The 22,950-nt window shown below is 37.3% G+C and overlaps 1 protein-coding gene across 1 annotated transcript in view; it reads right to left on the bottom strand.

Annotated features, from left to right (window-relative positions):
• Nucleotides 1-22,950, bottom strand: part of GFRAL (GDNF family receptor alpha like) — a 48,095-nt gene that overhangs the window by 12,872 nt on the left and 12,273 nt on the right. The window contains exon 6 of the mRNA XM_087817138.1: nucleotides 15,909-16,159. Coding sequence (XP_087673264.1) covers nucleotides 15,909-16,159 — 251 coding nt within the window. The remainder of the gene's footprint in view (nucleotides 1-15,908; nucleotides 16,160-22,950) is intronic.

Below are 22,950 nucleotides of genomic sequence, written 5' to 3'. Positions count from 1 at the left end.
GAAGAGGTCAGGGACTTCTGTTTAATAGATAAAGGCTTTTGAAAAAAAAAATCAGCAACTGGTAGAGAATAACCAGATGTAGGGATAGTGACTCTTGAGCCAGTTTTACCAATTAGAGAAAAATTTATTTGGATCAGTAAGAGATCTTTCCACTTCAAAATTTTCCTTTCAGCTACCTGGCAGTATTAAAAGAACAAAAACAATTAAAAGCAACAATATTTCCATTGTAGAGGAGGGGTGCTGGAATGGAAGTTTGGGCCAAAGAACAGTGAGGGGAATGGACTGGGTCGAAGCAGCCGTGTAGAAGTGTTGGAAGGCACAATTAGGGTTGTAGACATATGCTTAGTGTACATTTTCAATGTAATAACTACCATATGTACTTTAGACAAAATGCCATTGTAGGTTGCAGGCTGTCTGTTACACCAGGAAGAGGGAGTGAATAGAGATGCAGGTAGTGACTCATGGCTGGCATGGAAACTTAAAACATCAACAGCAGCATCTTCCTACACAGACCCCAGTGACACACAGCAGTATATCACTAAGATAAGTTGCCCTTTGAAGAAAGCCCTGAAATCTGATTTCTATGGTTTCCCACCTTTCATATTGCCTTGACTCTCAACTGAAATGGACATACAATCATGAGCTAGTGAGTTCCGGCCTTTCTGCAGTTGAGTTGTTTTGAAAGTCCCTGTTTTGTACTGACAGTGGCTGTCTGGCCACCTAATGCAGGGGCTAACATAATAATGTACCATCAGTCCCAGAGTTCTGGCAAATGCAAAGCATACTGGGAATTGGGAATTCTGAGTTTCCAGCCTCAGTGGCAACCAAAGGAAGCCTTTCCACTCTAAGCTGGACGCTGGAGGAAGAGAGAGAATGAGGCATCATCTCTGTCACAGAGACACAGTTTCAAAACATCATCAAGCACTCCCTCTACCCCACAGAGCACCCGCTCTGGGCTCTTTTATCTAATTTGAAAACAAATTTCTTTACTGTGATTGGTACCACGGGGGCCAAGTAAATGCTTTCCATAGAGTAATAGGTGAGAAGAATAAAAATTAGGTTGTGCCCATTCTTACGCTTTACTAGATAGCCACGTGATATTAGATCATTCTTAAAACTTTGAGATTGAGAGACTATTTACTGATGTTTGCAACACTGTAAAGCGTTTCCTTGAACCCATGCAAAGAACTCTAGAAGATGGTTTGAGACAATCTGATACTATTGGGAGATAAACAACTGACATTATCAGTGGGTTCTTAACAAACCTCTAATCCTTGTTCACTATCTCATTTTATTTTCTAAGTACCAAATGTTATTTTTTTTTCTAAGGAGTCCCCCCTTTAAAATGATATCCCAGCATGTAGGTGCCAGAGCAATAACTATTAAGTGCCCACATATGGTGTTTTATGGGAATACATCTGATGCTATTATATTGTTGTCACAAGAATACTTGGCTCTTTAAGCCAGGAATACACATGCTCATAATAAATGATTTTTATGACTTCACATACACAATCATGATGCACAGAAAGTATAAAGGGAAGGCTGCTTATTTTATGCAGCTTTGGCACCAACTCCAGCCCCAATTATAGGCAACAAGGGGATTGTATGAAGCCAGTGAAAGCATAAGGGTGGAAAATGGAAAAGATAACACTATGCTTTCACAGACTGAAGCCTATTATTGTTCGAATTGTAACAGTATTGTTTTGTTGTTTTATTTCCTTCCATGATCTTAAATGCTCCTTCCTTCTTTAGTGATTCCAAAATGTGAGTTGTCTCACTCATCAATGGCAAGTCTTTAATCTTTTCTTTTTGGCTCAGAGCGAACAACAAAGGTAGTCATGGATGATTCATACCATCTTTCATGCTCAGTGGCAGACTCTTTCCCCTCCCTTAACAACACCTAAGCCTTTAAGGGTAGAGTTGGGAGAAAGTGAAGGTAGGAGACAGCTGTTCTCCTGTTGTTTCTATTGAGGGTTTGTACATTGCAGTATTTCCAGATTACAGTCGTGTGAAGCATTTTCTGCAAAATAGGAAGCCAAGCCAAATTTGCTGGGTTTCAGGTCTGCAGACAAAATTTAAACCAGCTGGATTTTATTGGGAACTTTTGTGCACAAGTAAACCTAGTGGTGAAACTAAAGCCAGCGTTTGTCTCCATTGGAATGGGCTGCGTCTTTAGGGGATATTCCCCCTCCCCCATGTCTCTTCCCTTGAGGGAGTGTTGAATTTTGAAATGTCCTGGAGAAACCTGCCAGGTTATCCCTTAGAGGGTCTGATTGGAATCTAAGCCAGTGAAGGTGGATGGTGCGACCAGATCAGGTGCCACTCTTCAGAGAGGTAAGAGGAAGCTGGGTTTCTCCCTGAAATCTGATTTAAAATTAACCAAGTTAAAACAGCTAATGATTCCTTATACACAAGTACTTATAAAAACAAAAGCCAACAGACAAAAATATTCACTGAAACTCTTTCACACACACACAGAATAGTGCCTGCTCAAAGTGGCAAATAATGGCCAACTTATTGGTTTTGTATATAGCAAAAGTTCCACATCATATTTTGAGTATGCCTTAAGTGGAAATTTTCATGTCCCTTACTTAAAAATATGCCATTTTATAGATTTAAACATGTAAGTGGTAGAAGCAAAGACACATGCCCTACTATGATTATTTAGTGAGTCTGGGACATGTTACTTATAAAACTATTTAGAATTTGAAAAACAAAGCAATAAAAGGTAATCCAGCAACAGAGAAAAGCCTCTTACCCTCAATCTCAGTTTAGATTTCTGAAAGAATGAATATTTTTCCAAGGGCAATGAAAGAACTGATATAGGCCTTCTTAAAATTTTGGTATAATCATATGAAGGAAAAGTTCTTGGCAGACTACTGGTCTTTTGGCATGAAAAAAAAAAAAATCTACTCCAGAGCTGGCCCTATACACAGTCAGTGTGGAGGTTTGTTGAAAATGTACTGGCCTCGAGTGTATCTTTAGCCACCTAATCTCGTGCCTAATCTCGTGCCAAGCATATTAGGGCACAACTAACATTACAGATAGCCTATTTTTGTTAAATTATTACCAAAATTTAACATGCAAAAAACCTGTGTTCTAGGGTCTAGGGTAGGGGTAACTGATTTCCTATGTACCACCTAGTGTATTTAGAGATCAAACTCATTTCCTAGGCTCTTGCATATCACCCCAGGATATGTTCTTATTGATTTTTTGAGAGAGAGGGGGAGAGAGAAAGACAGCCATTGACTGGTTGCCTCCCTCACTTGCCCCATCTGAGGATGGAACCTGAAACCTAGGTATGTGCCCTGATCGGGAATTGAACCCACAACCTTTTGATGTACGGGGCGATGCTTCAACCTACTGGGCAACCTGACCAGGGCAGGTTTTGTTTTTTTATATTACAACATGTTGTCTTCTGTCAAACACATATTTTCAAGGATTCTTTTATTATACACATACATATTCCCTGGAAGATGTAACATTTAAAATAAATTGGCAATTATAAATTTCAAATCATTAGATGAGAGGAGTACATTATCGTTGTTAAAAATCACAGCTTCTGGTGCCCCAAACTGCCTTGTTTAAATTCTGCATCTATTGCCTTCTGTGTGACCTTGGACAAGTTACTAACTTCTAAGTGTTCCAGTTCCCTCTTTAGGGGGCGGGGGGAGCACCTACTTCATATTCACATATTGCTTGTGAAAATGAAATTAATCAAAACATATAAAATCAATATAATAGTGTTGAACATGTAGCATTCAAGTAAGTCACAGGACTCTGAGTCAACAAAAGACAAGTAAGCTAGCATTCATAGCCAGGGTATAACTCTAAACTGGCAAACAATATCTTTATGTTTTTATTAAACCTTCAATTGAAGGATATGATATCTTATATAGCTTCAGTTTCTTCCATGTTATTATTTTGCAATGTTGAGATGAGTTTGCAAGCAAATCCATTAAAACCTTTCTTGCAGTTTTTCAAATGGTAGGATTATTTTCAGGAATCTGTCCTACTCTTGATACCATTAATATGAATCTGTGTTTTAAAGATCTGCTTCTGGCTTTTAGTCATTCATTCTTTCTGAAGGGTCTCTGAGACAGGTGCTAATATGCTCAAAGAGTCCTAACACCTGATAGTCACTGCTTTCCAAAAGAAGTAGTTTCAAACAAAAGCTAAATGCCCTGAAGAACATCTACAGACTGTGCCTCTCTCTTCTAAAGACTGGTGACTTCCAGGATAGCCCCAACTATACCACCAGAGAGGTTAGACCATTCCTTGTAGTCTAATCTGGTAAGGGAATCTGACTGCTGTCCTTGGGAGGTTAGGCAAACATGGAGGGGGGGGGAATTTAGGGGTTCTGAGATTTTCCTATGTGTGAAGTTCTGATGAGATGCCAACTGCCAAGACAAAATGTTCTTTAAAGTTGCAAAAGTTAGCATGAAAAATAAGATTTGCTCCAATACATTCAGGTTTCATTTCAGAGGTTCAAACAAGTAACCTTATCTAGCTGACCCCCCCCCCCCCCCGCCCTTTGGTTGTCTTTTACCTCTGAGCCTCATTTCAGTTGGTATGGAGCACCCGTTCTGCACTTCTAGCTGGATACTGTGTGTTGCATGATGAAGCTCCAGTGATGACACTGTTTTGTTTTCTGACACCTGACTTTTATCCATCAGATCACTGATTATCCATGTGGACAGTAAAATTGTGGGGACAACTAGAGTTCTCCCAGTGATCCATTTTACTTTTTTCATGTTTATAACATGACAACCTTGGTACTAATGCATCTGGGATATATTAATAATTTATTTATACTTAACAGAAAGCAGACATCACCTCACTATTCTTTAATCAAAACCAGGACCTCTCTTTCTGTTGATTCTGGGGATGTTTTATTGTGTGGGGATAAAGGGGAGGTGATGAGATCTTTTGCTCCACTGACATGGTAAGCAAATTGAAACACATTTAAGAATCATGATTCTGGGGATGGTATCTCTTTTGGTGTTCTGAGACCAATTCCAATGTGTGTGTGTGGGGAGAGGGGGTTCCCCCATAACAAACAATTTTAGAGATACCACCTGGTGTCCTACAATTCAATTCAATCCTGACACTACATACCCAGAGGTAACACCATATTCCACAGGTTAAGGGTTCAGTCCTACAAGACTGCTTCCCCCACACCCCCCAAAACCCCAGTCGCAATGTCAGGTTGTTACTTGTACTTCTGACCAGCTGGCTATAAATCAGTGTTTCCAACAACCCTTCCAACTCAGGATGCCAATTGCATGTCCAAGTTATCTGTACTTCTGACCGACTGGCTATAAATTAGAGGTTTTCATGAACTTCTTCTTGAGTTTGATTAATTTGTTACAATGGCTCACAGAACTCAAAAAAGCATTTTACTTACCAGATCACCAGCTTATTATGAAAGGATATAACTCATGAACAGCCGGACTGAAGAGATGTATAGGGCAAGGTAAGTGAAAAGGGCAAGGAGCTTCTATGTTTTCTCCACGCAAGCCACTCTCCTAGCACCTCCACCTGTTCACCTACCAGAAAGTTCTCTGAACGTATTCGTTTTGGGTTTTTATGGAGGCTTATTACATAGGGATGGTTGATTAAATCATTGCCCATTGATTCAAACTCCAGGCACTCCTCATCCCTGGAGGTTGAGGGGTGGGTACTGAAAATTCCCTCTAATCACTTAGTGGGTCCCCTGGCAACCAACCTCCATTCTTAGGTTACCCAAGAGCTTTCCAAAGGTCACCTAAGAGGTTTCCAAAGAAACCCTTATTCCGGGAAATATAGAAACTCTGTGCCAGAAATAGGGTGGAAAACCAAATATATTTTTCTTTTATAAATCACAATATCTCAAAACAACCAATGTTGAAACTTCTTCAATGAGGCACAGAAGTAGGTGCTTGTAAGAGAACTTTACTAAACTCAGGCTGATTTCAGGAAAGAATCAATGAGTTCTCTAAGCTAGTGGTTCTCAAAGTATGGTATCTGGAAAAACAGTATTTGCAACACCTGGGAACTTGTTAGAAATGCAAATGCCCAAGTTTCACTTCAGACCTGCTCTAAGCCACTATCTCAAGGAGAGCTTTAGGAAATTACAAGAACAAACTTGAACTCTTTTATGACACCAAGACACCTGGTGCCCATAAAAACAGGTTACTAGATTGACACCATGCATCAGATTGATTAGGTAGTTTGATTTCTCAGTAGCAGACAGATATATAAATTATTTGATACATCTTAAAAGGACTTAAGAGGTTATCTAGGGTCTACACTATTCAAAGTGTGATTCCTGGACCAACAGCATTAGCATCACCTGGGAACTCATTAGAAATGCAAATCTCAGGCCCCATTCCATAACCACTATGTCAGAATCTGCATTATTACTGGGAACTACTTTATTATGAAACACATTAAAGTCTAAAACCAGTTGTCCAAGTTCATCTACCCTAACATCATTCAAAAATATATTTAAGAGTCACTCATCCTGAGAAAATATGACACCTTGTGTGTTTCAGAAATGAGTCTGTCTCCGACACTACCTGTATGATATCATAATTATGCAAAAATTAATTTGCATGCTTTTCCAAAATCCCTAAAAACCTCTAGTAATAGTTTCTATTTACTGAATATTACTATGTTCTAGCTATTTCTTTACATAAATTAACTGATATAATCTTTGTACCAGCATTCTGGGTTAAGACTGATTATTATATTTTCTCTTTCAAAAACACAAAATTGAGGCAAAGAGAGTGAGTCACTTGTTTAGTTACTTATGTTGTAGAAGAGAAGAAATTATTTGAATCCAGACATGCTGGTGCCATATTTCGTCCCTAGGGCTTTGATCTCTAATAAAATCTATTAACACTTTCAAACATGGCATCTGATTATTAGAGTAATTGTTGCTGATCATAGTTTTTACCAAATTCGGGAGTGAAGCTGAAGAAGAAGGGAGGAGGAAGAGGCCCTGTTTATATTTTAGGTTTGAAAGCAAATAAAGGTCAAACACATTAATTTATCCCCAAGGCCCAAACCCAAAGAAATATCCAGATCCCTAAGTCTATAAATTAAATAACATAAAAGCAAAAAGTTACAGAATTTACCATGGATCTGAATTTTTACATTGGGTGGTAACTAAATCATTCTAAAGAAATGCATTTTTATTATTATTATTATTCTCTGTATTGCTAACTTATAACACACATGCTTATTCTTTAAAGAATTCAAAAGAGTTTTCGAATAATGAAAAACAAGATCCTAAAGGAATAATCACTAATTTCTAAAAGGAAAAACATACATTTATAAGTGAGTGTCTATGAATTTGATGAACTACAAATTCACCATGGAGCCACTTTAATTCAGAAAATACAGAATGCTGGACTATTTAGAGGCTATGTTATAAATATGAGTACAGAGCAGAGAAATTCTGTTGACTGTTCCTTGGAAAATCAAGAGACTTTTTTAGCACCTGGACTGAATTTGAAGAATACTGGACTTGAATTAAAGTTTTGTGTAGAAACCAAGAAAAAGTCAGTGGTTTTGGCTAGATGAAGTGATTTATTTAAAGTCAAAATTTAACACAAAGCTCCTGGAATACTAACCTGTATGAATTGGCTATAAGGGAAGGTGGCATATGTGTGTGTGTGTGTGTGTGTGTGTGTGTGTGTGTGTGTGTGAGAGAGAGAGAGAGAGAGAGAGAGAGAGAGAGAGAGAGAGAGAGAGAGATATTTTTGCAATGGAAAAGTCTTTTACAATTCACTTAGCTGTTTTATTTATAGTCTATAATCTTCCTTTCTCAGACAGCCAGTGATCAGGTAACAATAAAAATTAAAACAAGAATTTACAAAAGTGAGTTTGAGCCTTTATTAATAAATTTTTGCACAATCTTTAAATTATTTTGCTAAAAATAAGTTAAAATTTTTATGTAGTTTAGAAAAAAATGTATAAAACTATATACTATGCACCTCCATATATATAGATGTATTTAAAGAGCTTTCTCTAAAAATATTCACTAATGGAATGTTATTTTTAAATCAAGACCTTCACTGGGAATAGACATATGAAATGTTGCAAGGGAAGATGAAATGCGGCCAAATAATCTATCCATTGAATGCGGACAAGATAAATAAAACAGTCTTACTAGTAGTCCTGATATCTAAGGTGAGGCCTTAATAAAGAGATGGGAGAGAAATATGGCTATAAAAAGAAATTAAGTGATAGAAATAGGTACTAACCACAAGGGCTCTTTTCTTAAGCTTCTTAAAAGACTATATACATCTTTAGAAATTTTTATATTAACATTTCACAAGAGTAAACTAGTTTTGCAAATCTTTTGGGGACAATCTTCTTTCATCCTTATTATTAACAGATAGAGCTGGCCATATTTTATAGTTTGTTAAGGATATATACACATTTAAGAGCAAATATACATTAGGATCAATTACTTATTTATGTATTGATACCACCCAAGGACCAACTATAAAAGTTTCCTACTACTCAGACTTTTTGAAAGTTGATCTATAAAGAGGAAAATTGTTAGAAAATATAAGGGGCTTGAAATGTTTTTATTAAAGTAGGCAGTAGCAGCTTGGTCTTGTTAATTCCTGATTCCTTTGCTCAAATATTTGAATTGAGAATTCCAGCCTAAGTGGAAACACAAATGAGTGAGGCTCTTAATAGGGAAGTTGTATTATTAGGAAAGTTCTAATAAAGGAAAGAAAAACAATGGTGTTCAGAAGACAGTACTGCTATCAAGATATAATAGACATTGGGGATGCTGGTTCATTCGTTCATTCATTCACTATTTATTGAGTGGCTAATGTGTACCAACTGTTTTTAGGCACTGGGGTAAAGCAGGCCACCTTGAGAGCTGTACAGTATTAACCTTGCCTTTCTCAGCACACACGTTTTTCATTCCCTGAGAGGTGTGAGTGAAAAGAGGCTCTGGGACCTCGGGCCAGTGACTGGGTGTTTCCCACATGTGGATTAGAGCAATGGTTCCCAAGCTTGGTTGAAATCAGAACCACCTGGGGTGGTGTGTGTGTGTGTCTGTGTTTTAATATAGAGTTCTGAGCTCCACGTAGGCCCACTGAATTACAATAACTGAGGTAAGGGCCAAATATATATGTTTTAAACAAACTCTCTAGATATTTCTGAGTGTGAACAGGTTTGAGAACCAAAAATTTAATGTCCATCTTCTCAATATTTTGGGGTTGTCTTTGTGCTCATCAGGTTCTTAATTAAGAATGAAATGATTTTTTCTAATAGAGTTATGGAACCAGCTGGCTTAGTGAGACATTAGAAAAAGAAACCCAAAGGTCTGGTCCTCACTCCAGAACCCAAAACAACTATTTATAAAGACAGGCAATTAAAATGTATAGAACATTTGCTATGTAACAGGCACTTTATATACTTAATCTCATTCACACTCTCTGGATGAATGAGGAGTCTCTGTCATGCTCATATAGGAGAGTTATATCTCAGGCTCCTCGAATTCTGGAACAGGGCTATGCCATCTGCAGTAGAGGACCATTTGCCATTTGGAATATAACTCCTAACATGCTACTGGATATCATCAAATCCACTAAGTCATTGGTTCCCAGAAAAGTGAATAGACTGTATCAGTGCTAACTGTAAATGGGCAGCTGCCACAGAACAAATCCATGGGAGGTGGCTTTAGAGGACAATGGTGAAGGGAAATCCTCCCCACAAGCAGAGCATGAGTAGTACTCTGTTTTTTTTTTAATCCTCAGCTGAGGATATTTTCTTTATTGATAGAAAAAAATATCCCAACTGGGTATCGAATCCACAACCAGGTATGTGCCCTGACTGGGAACAAACCTGCAAACTTTTGGTGTAAGGGACAGGACAGCAATCCAACTAGCTGAGCTACTTGGCCAGAGCTGAGCAGTCAATTGTTCACTTTGTGGGGAAAGAAGAGGATAGAAGTTAAGACTGATGGACAGTAGTAAAGAGAGATGCAAGGAGTAAACTTAGAGGATTGTAGACAAGGGAATCATGTGAAGAAGCATGTGAAAGGAGTCATAGTAATGGCACAAAATAGGCAGATATTTATATTAATGTTAATGCCTAGTTGAGAGTACCCACCAGAGTAGGCCCTTAACAATTAAGTAGATTCGTGATCTACCCAGTGGAGGCCAACCATGCTATGCCATGAGCATGAAGAGAGTAACTATGGTGAAAGGATGGCTCAATGCATGGGTGCCACAGAATGGACTCCCTCTCCCTACAGCTATCCATCAAAGTTCTGCCAATACGGAACGCCACACCTCCCAGCAATAGCAGAGACCTATACTGAACCCTCAATTTGGCAGGTTATGGCAACTGATGATTTCATAATCCTTCCACCCTGAAGAAGGCGATGATGCATTCCCACTGGAATTTATCCCTACTCTGGATGTGAATTTGCCTTTGTTCTGTACCATCAAAATGCGTCCTCAAACGCCTGTTCTATCTTTGTGCAGATGCAAGGTGACAGTGCTTCCCTCTATACCTCCTTCTTCCCTCCCCAGTGCTTCTCTGCCACTGTGGCTGAAATGTACGTTGGGCTCCACTCAGTATTTATGAATACACTATACACAATTTCTAGAGAATCAAGGCTCATGAGGCCACTCCTGAGAGGTGAGAGACAAGATCCAAAGGATAAATGCTTTCCCCTTTCTTCTGCTATGAAGATGGTTCTATGGTGCATTTCTCAAAGCATCTTGGAAGTTCCCAAAAGAGCAAGACAACCCAAAAAGAGCTAGAGTGATAGTCTGAGTCGATTATTCTTGACTGCATGGTGTAGAGTTTTACAATAAAGATATGAGCTCAGGTAGAAACTGGCTGGTTTTCAAGTAGAGATCAAAGAGGTTAAAATGAGGACTCTATAGCCCGGCAGGGTGTGGCTCAGCAGTTGAGCATTGACCTAGGATCCAGGAGATCAAGGTTCAATTCCTGGTCAGGGCACATGCCCAGGTTGCTGGCCTGGGGGCGTGTGGGAGGCAGCTGATCAATGACTCTCTCATCATTGATGTTTCTGTCTCTCTCTCTCCCCCACTTCCTCTCTCTGAAATCAATAAAGATATATATTTTTCAAAAAGCAAGGACTCCATAACACTGAAAATTGACTGCTTCTACATCCCAAATAGTAAGAGACAAGACTGGGTAAGATCTCCAGTTATCAAAGGCCAAGTGTTTCTGAGTTAAACAAATTGACTCAACTATGCAGCAGAAATGAGATTAAGAGTACAACATTTTCACTCAAGTCTATTGTTTAGATTAGTTTAAATCATTAAATTAGAGAGCAGGGTATGGGGGAAATAAGGCAGACTTGGGAAATAAGGCAGATTTGGGAACTAAGTCAAGAAAACACCTTTTTATATGGGTACTTGCAAGTGCAACTGACTAAAAGCAAATAGATTAGAAACCTAACACATTTAAAAAAGATTATATTGCCAAAGAAGCCACCAGTCTGCTTGCAGAAAATGTGTGACTGCTAAACTTCAAAACAACTTTCAATCCCTCAAACTATAAGAGCATCATGTTCCCAAGGAGGGCACACTCCCCCAGGCCCAATTTAGATACGGCTATAAAGGAAGATGGATAGGGGAGAACTCCCAGAGGGAAAATCAGAGCCACAGAAGATGGTCCTTTCCAGTTAGCCAAGAAAATCCACACTGCTAGAGAGGCTTCACAATGCCCGTCAAGCAGCACCTCATTCCTGTGTGCTCTAACTTTCCCACATTTCCTTATTTTGAATGGGAGTTTTTATTGAGGTTATGCTGTCCCTGTTACAATATATAATGTGTGTGTCGGGGGACTGATGTTTGGGGCAGATGGCAGGGAATAACTAATCTCTATAGTTAGTAGGTTGCCTTTTTGCTGCTATATCATCCAAAATCTAATTACAGTCCAGGGACCAAAATGTTTCCAAAAGCCAAAAGAAAATATCAAATAGGTGGGCAGATAACTGTGTCTGAAGCCTAGAAAAGAGGTCTGCCCTAAAGATTGTAAGTGAAAATAAGGGGTAATGATGTTATAGCCATGGCTGATATCTCCTAGGGGCAGCTTATAGAGTTACACTAGTAGAGAGCCTACAGCAGTACCTTAAGCAACACAAATATTAATTGTCCAAATGGATAAGCCTACAAGATAGGTGTAGAAGAAGAAATACGTATAGTATTATTACAAATATGTGTGTATGTGTGTGTCCAGGTGAGGGAGGCTCTGGTTTGTGTGTATATAAGTTATTCAAGGTATGTATGTATTTTTAAAGGTTCAAAGTTAAAAAAAAAAAAAAATGCATATCAACCTTCTGAACATTGACTCTCTAGAGAATGGGATGGGGAAGACTTAATTTATGTTTCTTTCTGTACTCTTTAAAACTTTCAGCTTGTATCTGTCATAATTGTATTGTCATGTCTTCCATTCCCTGTAGGATTTAATTGAGATAGGTAGTCTCTTTTTATTTTTAAAAACAAGTCCTCAAAAAAAAAAAAAAAAAAAGAACTGAATCTTTGTGGGCAGAATGGGGATATTTCCAAATCTCTTTTAGATGACTAGAGTTGGCATTAAAAAGACAGTTCTAAGCAATGTGACTAGAGCACATTCTGGTCAATAAGCTGTGCATCTACCCCTGTGTGCTGAATCCCTGTGTAACAGAGCAACACAGTGGTCATTCTTCAGTTTTTCCATCTCTGTGGCCCTCTCTGTAGTAACCAATGATTCACTCTTCCATTTCTTTCATCTCTCTATCAGCTCTGCCTGCCACAGGCTGGCTCTCTGCTGTAAGACACTGGAAGAAAGTAAGTCTTTGTGGATCCAGAGATTAGTAGTTAAGGGGCAGTTGGTGACTGAATAAACACACTTTGTTCAGGAGGCTCCTTTGACTAAGTCTTGTCCTACAGGGGAGGTGGGCTCTTTGGTGCACTTTCACAGCTTAATTATGCGGCCAGAAGTAAGAGGCAATGCCTGAGAGGGCTTTGGAGCACACTGGGGGGGGGGGGGGGCAGGCTTGCTGTCTACCGTTTCACAGGCAAGACGACATAGTGGGCTACCAGTCAGCCAGCCAGGGTTTAGGATCCTGAGTCTACTGCGCTCTGGGTGTAGAACCCTGAGCAAGACATCTAACCTCTTAGTCTCCTTTATCTCATGTGTAAAACAAAGACAGTAATAGCCTCTAGTTCATGGAATTGTTAAGATTAAGTAAGAAAATGTGACCAGAATTAAGTACTCAAACTTTATAATTATAATTATTAAAAGACTGATTTGGTTACATCCATGTAGATTATTTCCAGATGAATTCAGGCTCCAAGCAAGTGTTCTTCAAACTTCTGAGAGAAACACATTAGTGAGTTATAAAATCCATTTAGTGGGTAGTAGTCAACATTGAAAAGGATTAATGGAATAGAATAACAATAAGTTTTGTTTTTTTAAAAAACGGAAGACATTACATATAAAAAGCTAATGGAAAATTCATTGCTTACTGTGGTCTGAGGTTAAATGAGTTTGAAAAATAATGCTTTAAGCCAAAGAAATGTGCAAACAGAAACCCTTCCCCAATTGTCTTCTCAATTCTGCTTCTTTCAAGTAAAGTGAGCAAAAGCTAAAGGGCTTTGGAAACAGGCCGTAATGACAGATCTTTTTGATAATGCGGGAGCGTGCTGGGGCGATGTGAGAAGTCGGGGGCACTGGTGAGAGAGCCAGTTCGCGCAAACGTGCTGTTGCTGCTTCCCAAGCATATGGGGCAGGGGATAAAGATTTTTAGAACTAGCCAGGCCTCAGGATTTGGTTCTTGTTTTTGTTTGAAACTTTTCCTCTTAATTCAAGTATGGAGACTGTGATGGAAGGCCTTTAAGGTTCCTTTAAGTCTATAAAACTGTCACTTAAAATTCCTGCTTTTAGTAGGTAATGTTTGAGGAGCAAATCTCATAAAGTTTAGTGAGTGAAGAAAGTGAAGTAGTTTTGGATTTTTTCGTTGTTCATACTACTTCAATGTTTATGGATTTTTAAATTCCATTTCTACTGTTTCTCTACAAATAATTTTTGCTCTGTACAGGTTTTAGTATCTAAACGCAATGGAACTAAAATATAACAATAATTAAAAATACAAGAAAGAAAAGCTGGATTAGAGCTAGAATTAGGCTGCTGGGACTGGCATTTGTAGGGAACTTATGCCCAGGAACAGAGTTATCACTAACCTGTAGGATCTACTTCTTTTTTTTTTCCTGACTACCATTTAATATGGAGAAACCACATGTAAATAACCATGATAATGTAATTGTATATATTATTGGTTTACATTATTTTATTTGCTCTTTCCTTCTGTAATGTTATGAGCCATTCATTATAAATCCCTTTAGTTCCAACAGAATTAGCCACCTAATATTAATCAGAGAGCATGATTTTTTAGAAAATATGACTCCTTATATATCATGCTGCGTTTTTCTTCTTTGAATCATGTTTTGATTGAAATATGTCTATAGTGCTAATTATAAAAATTATAGAAATTCCACAGAGAACTCTGTTGGAATCAAAACAATATATTCTGAATTGTATGTCTATTACCTAATATACAACAAATCACAATTTTAATCACATTAGTATCTGTAAAGAAAAATAGAAAAAAAAAATGTGTGTATCTGTAGTTAACTAGATAAATGTATAGGTACAGATGTAGATACATACTTTGCTGTATCTCTCAAATATGTTTCATAAATATAAAGATTTGGTTTGCGATGAAACATCTATTATTTCCTCCCAGGAATGGTGTTGGCAGGTTTGATGTTTCAACTAGGGGCCTAGGGGCCTGAGGATGTTTTGAAATTTGGATGGATGCATGGACTAACTCTTAAGATGGACAATGGTGAGGTCTTGAGTTAGTATATGATCATTTCCTTCAGTACTTTCTCCAAGACTCATAGACAAATCCCTCTCAACCACTTGCTCACTTTAAGACTCTGGACAAATTATTTAAATTCCTAACTCTCAGCTTTCTTCTTTCTAAAACTGATAAATAATAATTTTAGAAAATCCTTTTTCCATCCCATCATTACAGCTAGATTAGCAAACATATTAAAGACCAAGGGGAGAGAAACTAAATGGAAGAGTCAATATGTTATACATAGGTTGGGGCAGCCAGATTATTAAATTAATGATCCCTTGATGAATCCAACTTTGGTATATATATCCTTGTATAGCCTTGTGTAGTGACTCTGACCTTGGCCATGTGACTTGCTTGTCAAATGAGACATGTCTAATGTGACAGAAGCAAACACTTAATAAGTACTTGCCCATTAGGGCTTAGCTTCTGGGAATGCTGCCTTCATTATGAAAGAGTCACAGGGACTACTGCTGAAGAGGTCATGGGGAGAAGAACCATGAGCATTAGCCAACAATGCTTGCTAAACACCATCTTGCACTGTCCAGACTCAGTTGAGCCACCAGATGACTGTAGCTACACGATGACCACAGGTAAGGCCGATCATCGGAAGAGCCACCCAACTGAGCCAAGCCAAGTGTGCAGAACTGTGAGCAAATATATGGTTATTTCAAGTCCCTCAGTTTTTTTGGGAGGGGGTTGTTACTTACAATAAATACATGATACATTCAGTTGTCTAATAGGATAAACCTTTTATGCTGTTGATATTGAAATCAATAAATAATATATAGGAATGACCAATCATATAAGTTAAAAACATGTACCATTTGCAGACAAATGAATAAAGTACCAAATGCACAAAACATAGAAAGCAGATTTTAAAATGGAATCACAAACAAAGTTATCTTTGTGAACAAGTTTTCTGTGCTAGATTACTTCTTTGTTCTGTATAGATAAAAGCAAGAAATATATCTTCTATATAATTTACTGAATATGTATAACTTACTGAAACATGATCTTCTATGAAGCATATGCTGGAAAACCTTACACAAAGGTTCTTCACTTTGTGTAATGCTCCTACAGGTGCACTGCGCTTGAAGGACCGTCCCAAGGGTACCAATGTAGGCTGCTTTGCAGTCATCGCTGCCTGAGCAGGTGAGGTCCCGCTTGCTCAAGGCACTGATGCAAGTCTCATCTTCATGGCACTTTCTAGTCACAGGCTGCCAGCATTTTGACTGAAATGTTCTATAGCGCCTCCTAGAAGGAGTCAAGAAATGGAATTAATCTCTGAATAATATTATTTCTCATTAGCATGAGGTTTTTCCTCATGTAATGAAAGACTGACATAAAACAAAACGCTTCCTAGATGCCAGTAGATACCTGAAAACTAAGTTTGTACGTTTAAACATCCCAACAGAGAATGTGGGAGAAAAAGTAGAGAAACCTTGTGAATTACTTTCCTCTTGTGATGAAAGACAGAGGCTAAGTTTACGATCCCCTGGATGAATTTTCCTTCATTACTAATTTTGTTTCAATGGCTGATGATTTGCAGTCTGAACTACTTGGGAGATTTATTAGCAGTGTTTTTGAAGCAGAATATGGTTTTAGTTGACTAGCAGTTGGCCACTGTTTCACACAAAGTGAGTTTAGATAAGGCTCTTGACCTTTCAAGCCAGTTTTCCCACAGGATAGGAGGCACTATACTATTTCTTAACGTTTCTAAGCGGACCAATTAGAATTTTAAAAATGCTTTGAGCTTCTCAGGCAGCAAGAGCTAATTTAAAGCAAAAATTTATGAGTTTCTTTAATTGCCAAGATAATCCATTAGAACCACATGCATTCATAACTTTTCTGACCATGTATTTGTGCTGTACTAGCTTTGCATAAAAATCTCAATAATGCACAATAATTTTAGTTTTGAAACTTTCACAGTAACATGATATTTCTCTCAGTGGAACCAAGGACATTAATCTTCCTACTTAATATTTATCACCTAAAGTTACTTTTTACCCCTTCTTGACTAGGTCACCATTAAATCTGCATGAAAACTCTGAATACATGACACTGGCCATGAGCTTATTTGTCCACATGGTGCTACTTTGCTTAAATCCATAAACCACATTATTTTCAATAATCTCATATTTTAAGTCATCTTAAAAAAATCAGCTTTTTAATACATTGGCAAAATTAATTCATACCTAAAGAAATATAACACAGTTTTTGAGCATGTAATTTTGAGGCCAGAAAAACAAATATGTTCCTTTAATGCATTTATGGGTTATTCGTAAGATGTTATCTAAATATAAGTATTGACAATATTATCAGTTATGAGTTGAATGAGAATAAATTTGTACCTAGGTGACATTTTTTTTTTTAAAAATGTGTTTTTCTAAGTTTAAGTTTCATGAAGCCCTGGCTGGGTAACTCAGTTGGTTAGACTGTTGTTCCCATAAGCCAAGGTTGAGGGTTTGATCCCCGGTCAAGGTACATACAAGAAGCAACCAATGGGTGCACAGATGGGTGGACCAACAAACTGATGTTTCTCTGTCTCCCTTCCTCTCTCTCTAAAATCAATAAAAAAAGATTAAGTTACATGATTTATCTATAAAAGTAGTTGTAAAATTTGGCAAAGATGATGAATTAATGGATATTTAATTAAATATTAAAAATCATAAAAATACTTTGGTACATAAGTTACCTAAATCATTTTAAAGAAATTTTTAAATATGGAAAAAATTTATATCATAGAAATTTTGTTTTGGGTTTGAAATGTTTTGATGTATAATGTTTTATTTATCCATATGTTCTTGATATTCCACAATTTTCTATTTTGGTTTATTGTTCAAACAAATGATTAAAAGTAATTTCTTAAATGAAGTCAATCATTTTGTTTTTATTTTTGCTATTGATTTCCAGTTACATTGCAAAATGTAAGAGAATGCGGTCTGTGTAACTTTGTGACCTAATATACAGTCAAATTTTATAAATGTTTTATGGCACTTAAAATAAATGTGTATATTGTGAAGTTTTGATTTTAAAAAGTAGTTAGAACACTGCAGTGACAACGAAAATAAGACATCTAGGAATAAACTTAACCAAGGAGCTAAAAGACCTGTACTCAGAACACTATGGGACATGGAAAAAGAAATAAAGGAAGATAAAAACAATGGAAGCATGTACAGTGTTCAAGGTTTGGAAGAATAAACATCAATAAAACCTCTATACTTCCCAAAGCAATCTATAGATTCAACACAATCCCTATCAAAGCACCAATGGCATATTTCACAGATCTAGAACAAATATTCCAAAAATTCATATGGAACCAAAAAAGACCCCGAATAGCTGCAGCAATGTTGAGCAAGAAGAACAAAGTTGGAGGGATCAGAATACCAGATATCAAACTATAGTACAAAGCCTCGGTAATCAAAACAACCTGGTACTGGCATAAAAACAGGCATATAGATCAATGGAACAGGGCAGGGAGCCCCAGGAATCCACCCACACCATTACATTGAATTAATGTTGACAAAGGAGCGCTGGCTTGTGTGGCTCAGTTGGTTGGGCATCGTTTTATGCTCTGAAAGGTTGATGGTTTGATTCCTGATTAGGGCACATGCCTGGGTTACAGGCTCAATCCTTGGTAGGGGGCATGCAGGAGGCAGCCGATTGATGATCCTCTCACACATCCATGTTTCTCTCTCTCTCTCGCTCTCTCACTCTCCCTCTCTCTCTCTAAAAATCAATTTAAAAATCTTTAAAATATATTTGACAAGGGAGGCAAGAGCATACAATGGAGTAAAGACAGTCTCTTCAATAAATGGTATTGGGTAAATTATACAGGTACATGAAAAATAATGAAACTAGAACACCAACTTATACCATAAACAAGAATAAACTCAAAATGGATAAAAGACTTAAATGTAAGTTTCAAAATCATAAAAATCCTAGAAGAAAACATAGGCAGCAAAATCTCGGACATCTCACATAGCAGAATTTTTGTCAATATAGCTCCTATGGTGAGAGAAATGAAGGAAAAAATAAACAAGTGGGACTACATCAAACTAAAAAGCTTCTGCACAGCTTTAGAAACCATCATCAAAATGAAAAGGGAATCCACTGTATGGGAGAACATATTTGCTAATGATACATCTGATAAGGGGTTAATTTCCAAAAATCTATAAAGAACTTATATAACTCAACACCAGAAGGCAAACAATCCAATTTAAAAATAGGCAAAGGACCTGAATAGACGCTTCTCCAAAGAGGACATACAGATGGCCAAGGGACATATGAAAAGATGCTCAACACTAATTATCAGAGAGATGCAAATTAAAACTATAATGAGGCATCACCTCACACCTGCCAGAATGGCTGCCATCAATAAATCAACAAGCAAGTGTTGGCCAGATTGTAGAGAAAAGGGCACCCTAGTGTACTGTTGGGTGGGAGTGCAGACTGAAGCAGCCACTATGGAAAACAGTATGGAGTTTGCTCAAAAAATTAAAAATGGAAGTGCCATTTGACCCTGTGATCCCACTTCTAGGAATATATCTTAAGGATCCTGAAACACTAATCAGAAAGAATATATCCACTCCTATGCTTATAGCAGCATTATTCACAATAGCTAAGATCTGGAAACAGCCCAGGTGCCCATCAGTAGGTGAGTGGATAAAAAAGCTGTGGTTCATTTACACCATGAAATACTATGCAGCTGTAAAGAAGAAGGATCTCTTACTCTTTGCGACAGCATGGAGGGACCTGGAGAGTATTATGCTAAGCAAAATAAGCCAGGCAGAGACAGACAAATATAACATGATATCACTTATATGTGGAATCTAATAAACAAAATAAAGTGATGAACAAAATAGGTGCTGAGGCAAGAATGCTTGGAACAGGCTGACAGATCTCAGAGTGGAGGGGGGTTGGGGAAGAGATTAACCAAAGAACTTCTATACATATATGCATAGCCCATGGAAACAGACAATAGTGTGGTAAAGGCCTGGGGTGGGGCAGGGGCTGGGTTGAGGGGAGCAAAGGGGAGGAAAATGGAGGATATCTATAGTACTGTCAACAATAAGAAAAAGTAGTTAGAATTTTTTCTAAGCAAATGATTTTTTTATTACTTTCTTGAGTTCATAAATGCATTATAAGTTTCTGTATGTTCCTAAACATTTATAATTGGAAAAACATAATCTCACCTTCTAGTGAGTATCTGTATTGGACAAAATTAATTAAAATATAGTCTTTATATTAATTTCTTTTTTTTTTCTTCAAATAAATAAAGGAGTTTCAAAACCTATCATGTATTGAAGAATCTGGAACAGGGACAGAAGCTGTATTTTCAACCCCAAGTGCTCTCCTTTGCCCCATGTACAGGCTTTTCAGCTAATAAAGGAAGTGATAAAGGGCTTAATATTCTCACTGAAGAAATGGTTTTTCTTTTGGAGATTTTTTCCATCTGAATTACATTAATGATAATTTACTATAAATGCTGGAAATCTCCCTAAGGCAAAATTTGCTTGAGAAAATGACAAGATTTGTCTTTCACCTTGACTACTAATATTGTATAATATTTCCATTACTTCTATAAAGTATTCATTCAGGGACTATTTGCACACGGTGAAAATAAATTGAAGACACACAGTCCTTACTCTAAACTAATCTATGAAAGATAGAAATTACATAAGAGAAGACATGTATATGTATGTCAATGAATTATAAAAATTAAGTGAAAATTATTTAAAAATGGAAGAAAACATATAACAATGTTTAAGTGCCTGTTATGTTCCGGACCCTGCACTACTTTAGAGAGGTGGTGAATCCCAGGAGTCCTGGCAGAGTTACCAACAAATGTATCAGTCAACTGGAGAAGGTGTCAATGCCAAGGTGAGTTTATTTTAAGAGTGTATGCTTCAGAATCCATCACAGGACTTCTCAAGGACTGTAACAGTAGATCCAGTGACTTGCCATTAAAATATTTAATAGGTAAGCTTAGATTCATTCTTTGAAGGTTGAATGCAAATATTTTAGGATAATGTGATTGCATATCTAGGGCCCTTGCAGTGGTATCAGGCAAAGCCGGGTGCCCATCTACATAGACATGTAGTATTCTTATAGGGATTGATTTAAACAACAGCAACAGGCATCCCCTGGCTGCTTAAAATTTTGTTAGGTTTCATTGTTAGTATAGGCAGATGATAGATAATTGATAAATGGTAATATTCTATTTGTAATATGAGAAAAATAGTATAATCAAACATTTTTATCATATTTCATTGAATGTAGGAGTTATCATTACTTTATTACAACTGAAATCACTTGTTGGCAATAAGATTATTGTTATAATTTAATAAATGTTTTCTTGTCATTGAGCTTAAGACTCAACCCAAACATGTTAGGGATATTAAAATTGTAAAAAATTTACATCTTCGAATCAATGAAATACAATATTTGACAAAAAAGGAATTTGGGGGATAGAAATGAGTTTGAAAATTCTAAATTGCATTATAAAATATTTTTACCATTAACATTATTTTTAACTCAAGAAAAGTTATTAATAAACCTTAAAATAGCTGATAAATATTTTCATGACAGAATCCTCAAATAAAACTTTAAGAACTTTTGCATCCTATATAAGTTGAAGCAAAAAATATGTCAATGTCCTAGCATTCTCTTCAGATCTTTACCCTTTATCTTATTGAATGTGTGTTATAGGGAGGCATTTGTCTTTTCTGACAAATGTTTACAAGATCTGAAGCAACTTTTTCAAGTTATAATGACAGAGTAAAGGAGTTAAGATAGTCGATAGTTATCTTTTGACAAGACCAGAGAAAGTAGTTCACCAAGAACCAGCCTCTTCAGAAAGTTATCATTAAATCTTTTAGTTAATTTGCTGTGGTTGAAACAAGGTGACACATTGACAGATCTTACCCTGAGCTATCACACACTGAGCTACTTCTCCACACAAATGTTTATCTTGACCTTTAAGTGAATTTGCAGTATATGGAGTTTTATTCATTTAAATAAAATGAAATAAAAAGGCCCTTAATAGAAGGCATCAGGCAAATGAATTAATATAAAGAATTACCCAAAAAAGAAACAAATGAGGAATTTAAAAATTATACAATTTAACACTTGTTGTTAATTCACGCTCCTTCAACATGTGACATCACTATTACAAGTAGTTCGGACTCATCGAATTTATTTAGTATTTTCCTTTTCTCCTCTGTCTTCTTACTCTTGTCCAAGGTGGCCCACTTGATTGCGGATTTTCTACCACACAAAAGATAAATTCATCTTGAATATACACAGAAATGTGTTAATGACCACGGTGAGGAAAAGAAATAGCCATAGAGTTGGATTAGAGTTACGGTTCCCAGGGGTAGTTATCTGCAAAAGTACAGTCTAGTCTCAACTAGCAGCTAGAGTTGAAGTTTTAACAAGTGAGCCAGATCCTTCGTACCTCTGCTCAAACCCCCCAGTACTTCTCCACGTGACTTGGAGTAAAGACCGAAGTTATTGGCGCCCCTCAAGGCCCTGGGTGATCTAGGCCCCACCCCCTGCAGTTAGAGCTCTAACTGCTTCTCCATGGCTCTCCCATTGAACTCTCTGCCCTCGTTGCTTTTTTAACAGGCCACACACATTTGTTCCTCAGAACCAGCTGGCCTGTTTAGTATCTCTTCTTTTGGGTATTTACTGAGAGAGGCTCATTACCTCCCTCACTTCTTCAGCGCTGGTAAATGCCCTCTACTGGGGCCACCCCATTTACATCACTATGCTTTCTGCCCATACACAACCCCCTCCCTTTTTCTGTTTTTCTGCTGAAGTTGTTAATCTCCAGAGCACTCATTACCTTACAATAGAGTAAAATATAATATGCATTTTTCTTATGTATTGCCTGTCTCTCCCACTAAAATATAAGCTCCACAGGGCAGGCATCTTTGTCTCTTGTACACTGAGGCCTAGGTGCCTGATAAAACTTTTTTGCATAAACAAATGACTAACATTATCCCCCTTAGACTCAAAGGTATGACGTTGGGAAGAGTAGT

Source organism: Miniopterus natalensis, chromosome 5 (assembly GCF_054644295.1).
Source record: "Miniopterus natalensis isolate mMinNat1 chromosome 5, mMinNat1.hap1, whole genome shotgun sequence".
Taxonomy (NCBI): domain Eukaryota; kingdom Metazoa; phylum Chordata; class Mammalia; order Chiroptera; family Miniopteridae; genus Miniopterus; species Miniopterus natalensis.
Note: the sequence above shows the minus strand (reverse complement) of the source record. Positions and strands in the feature narration are given on the sequence as shown.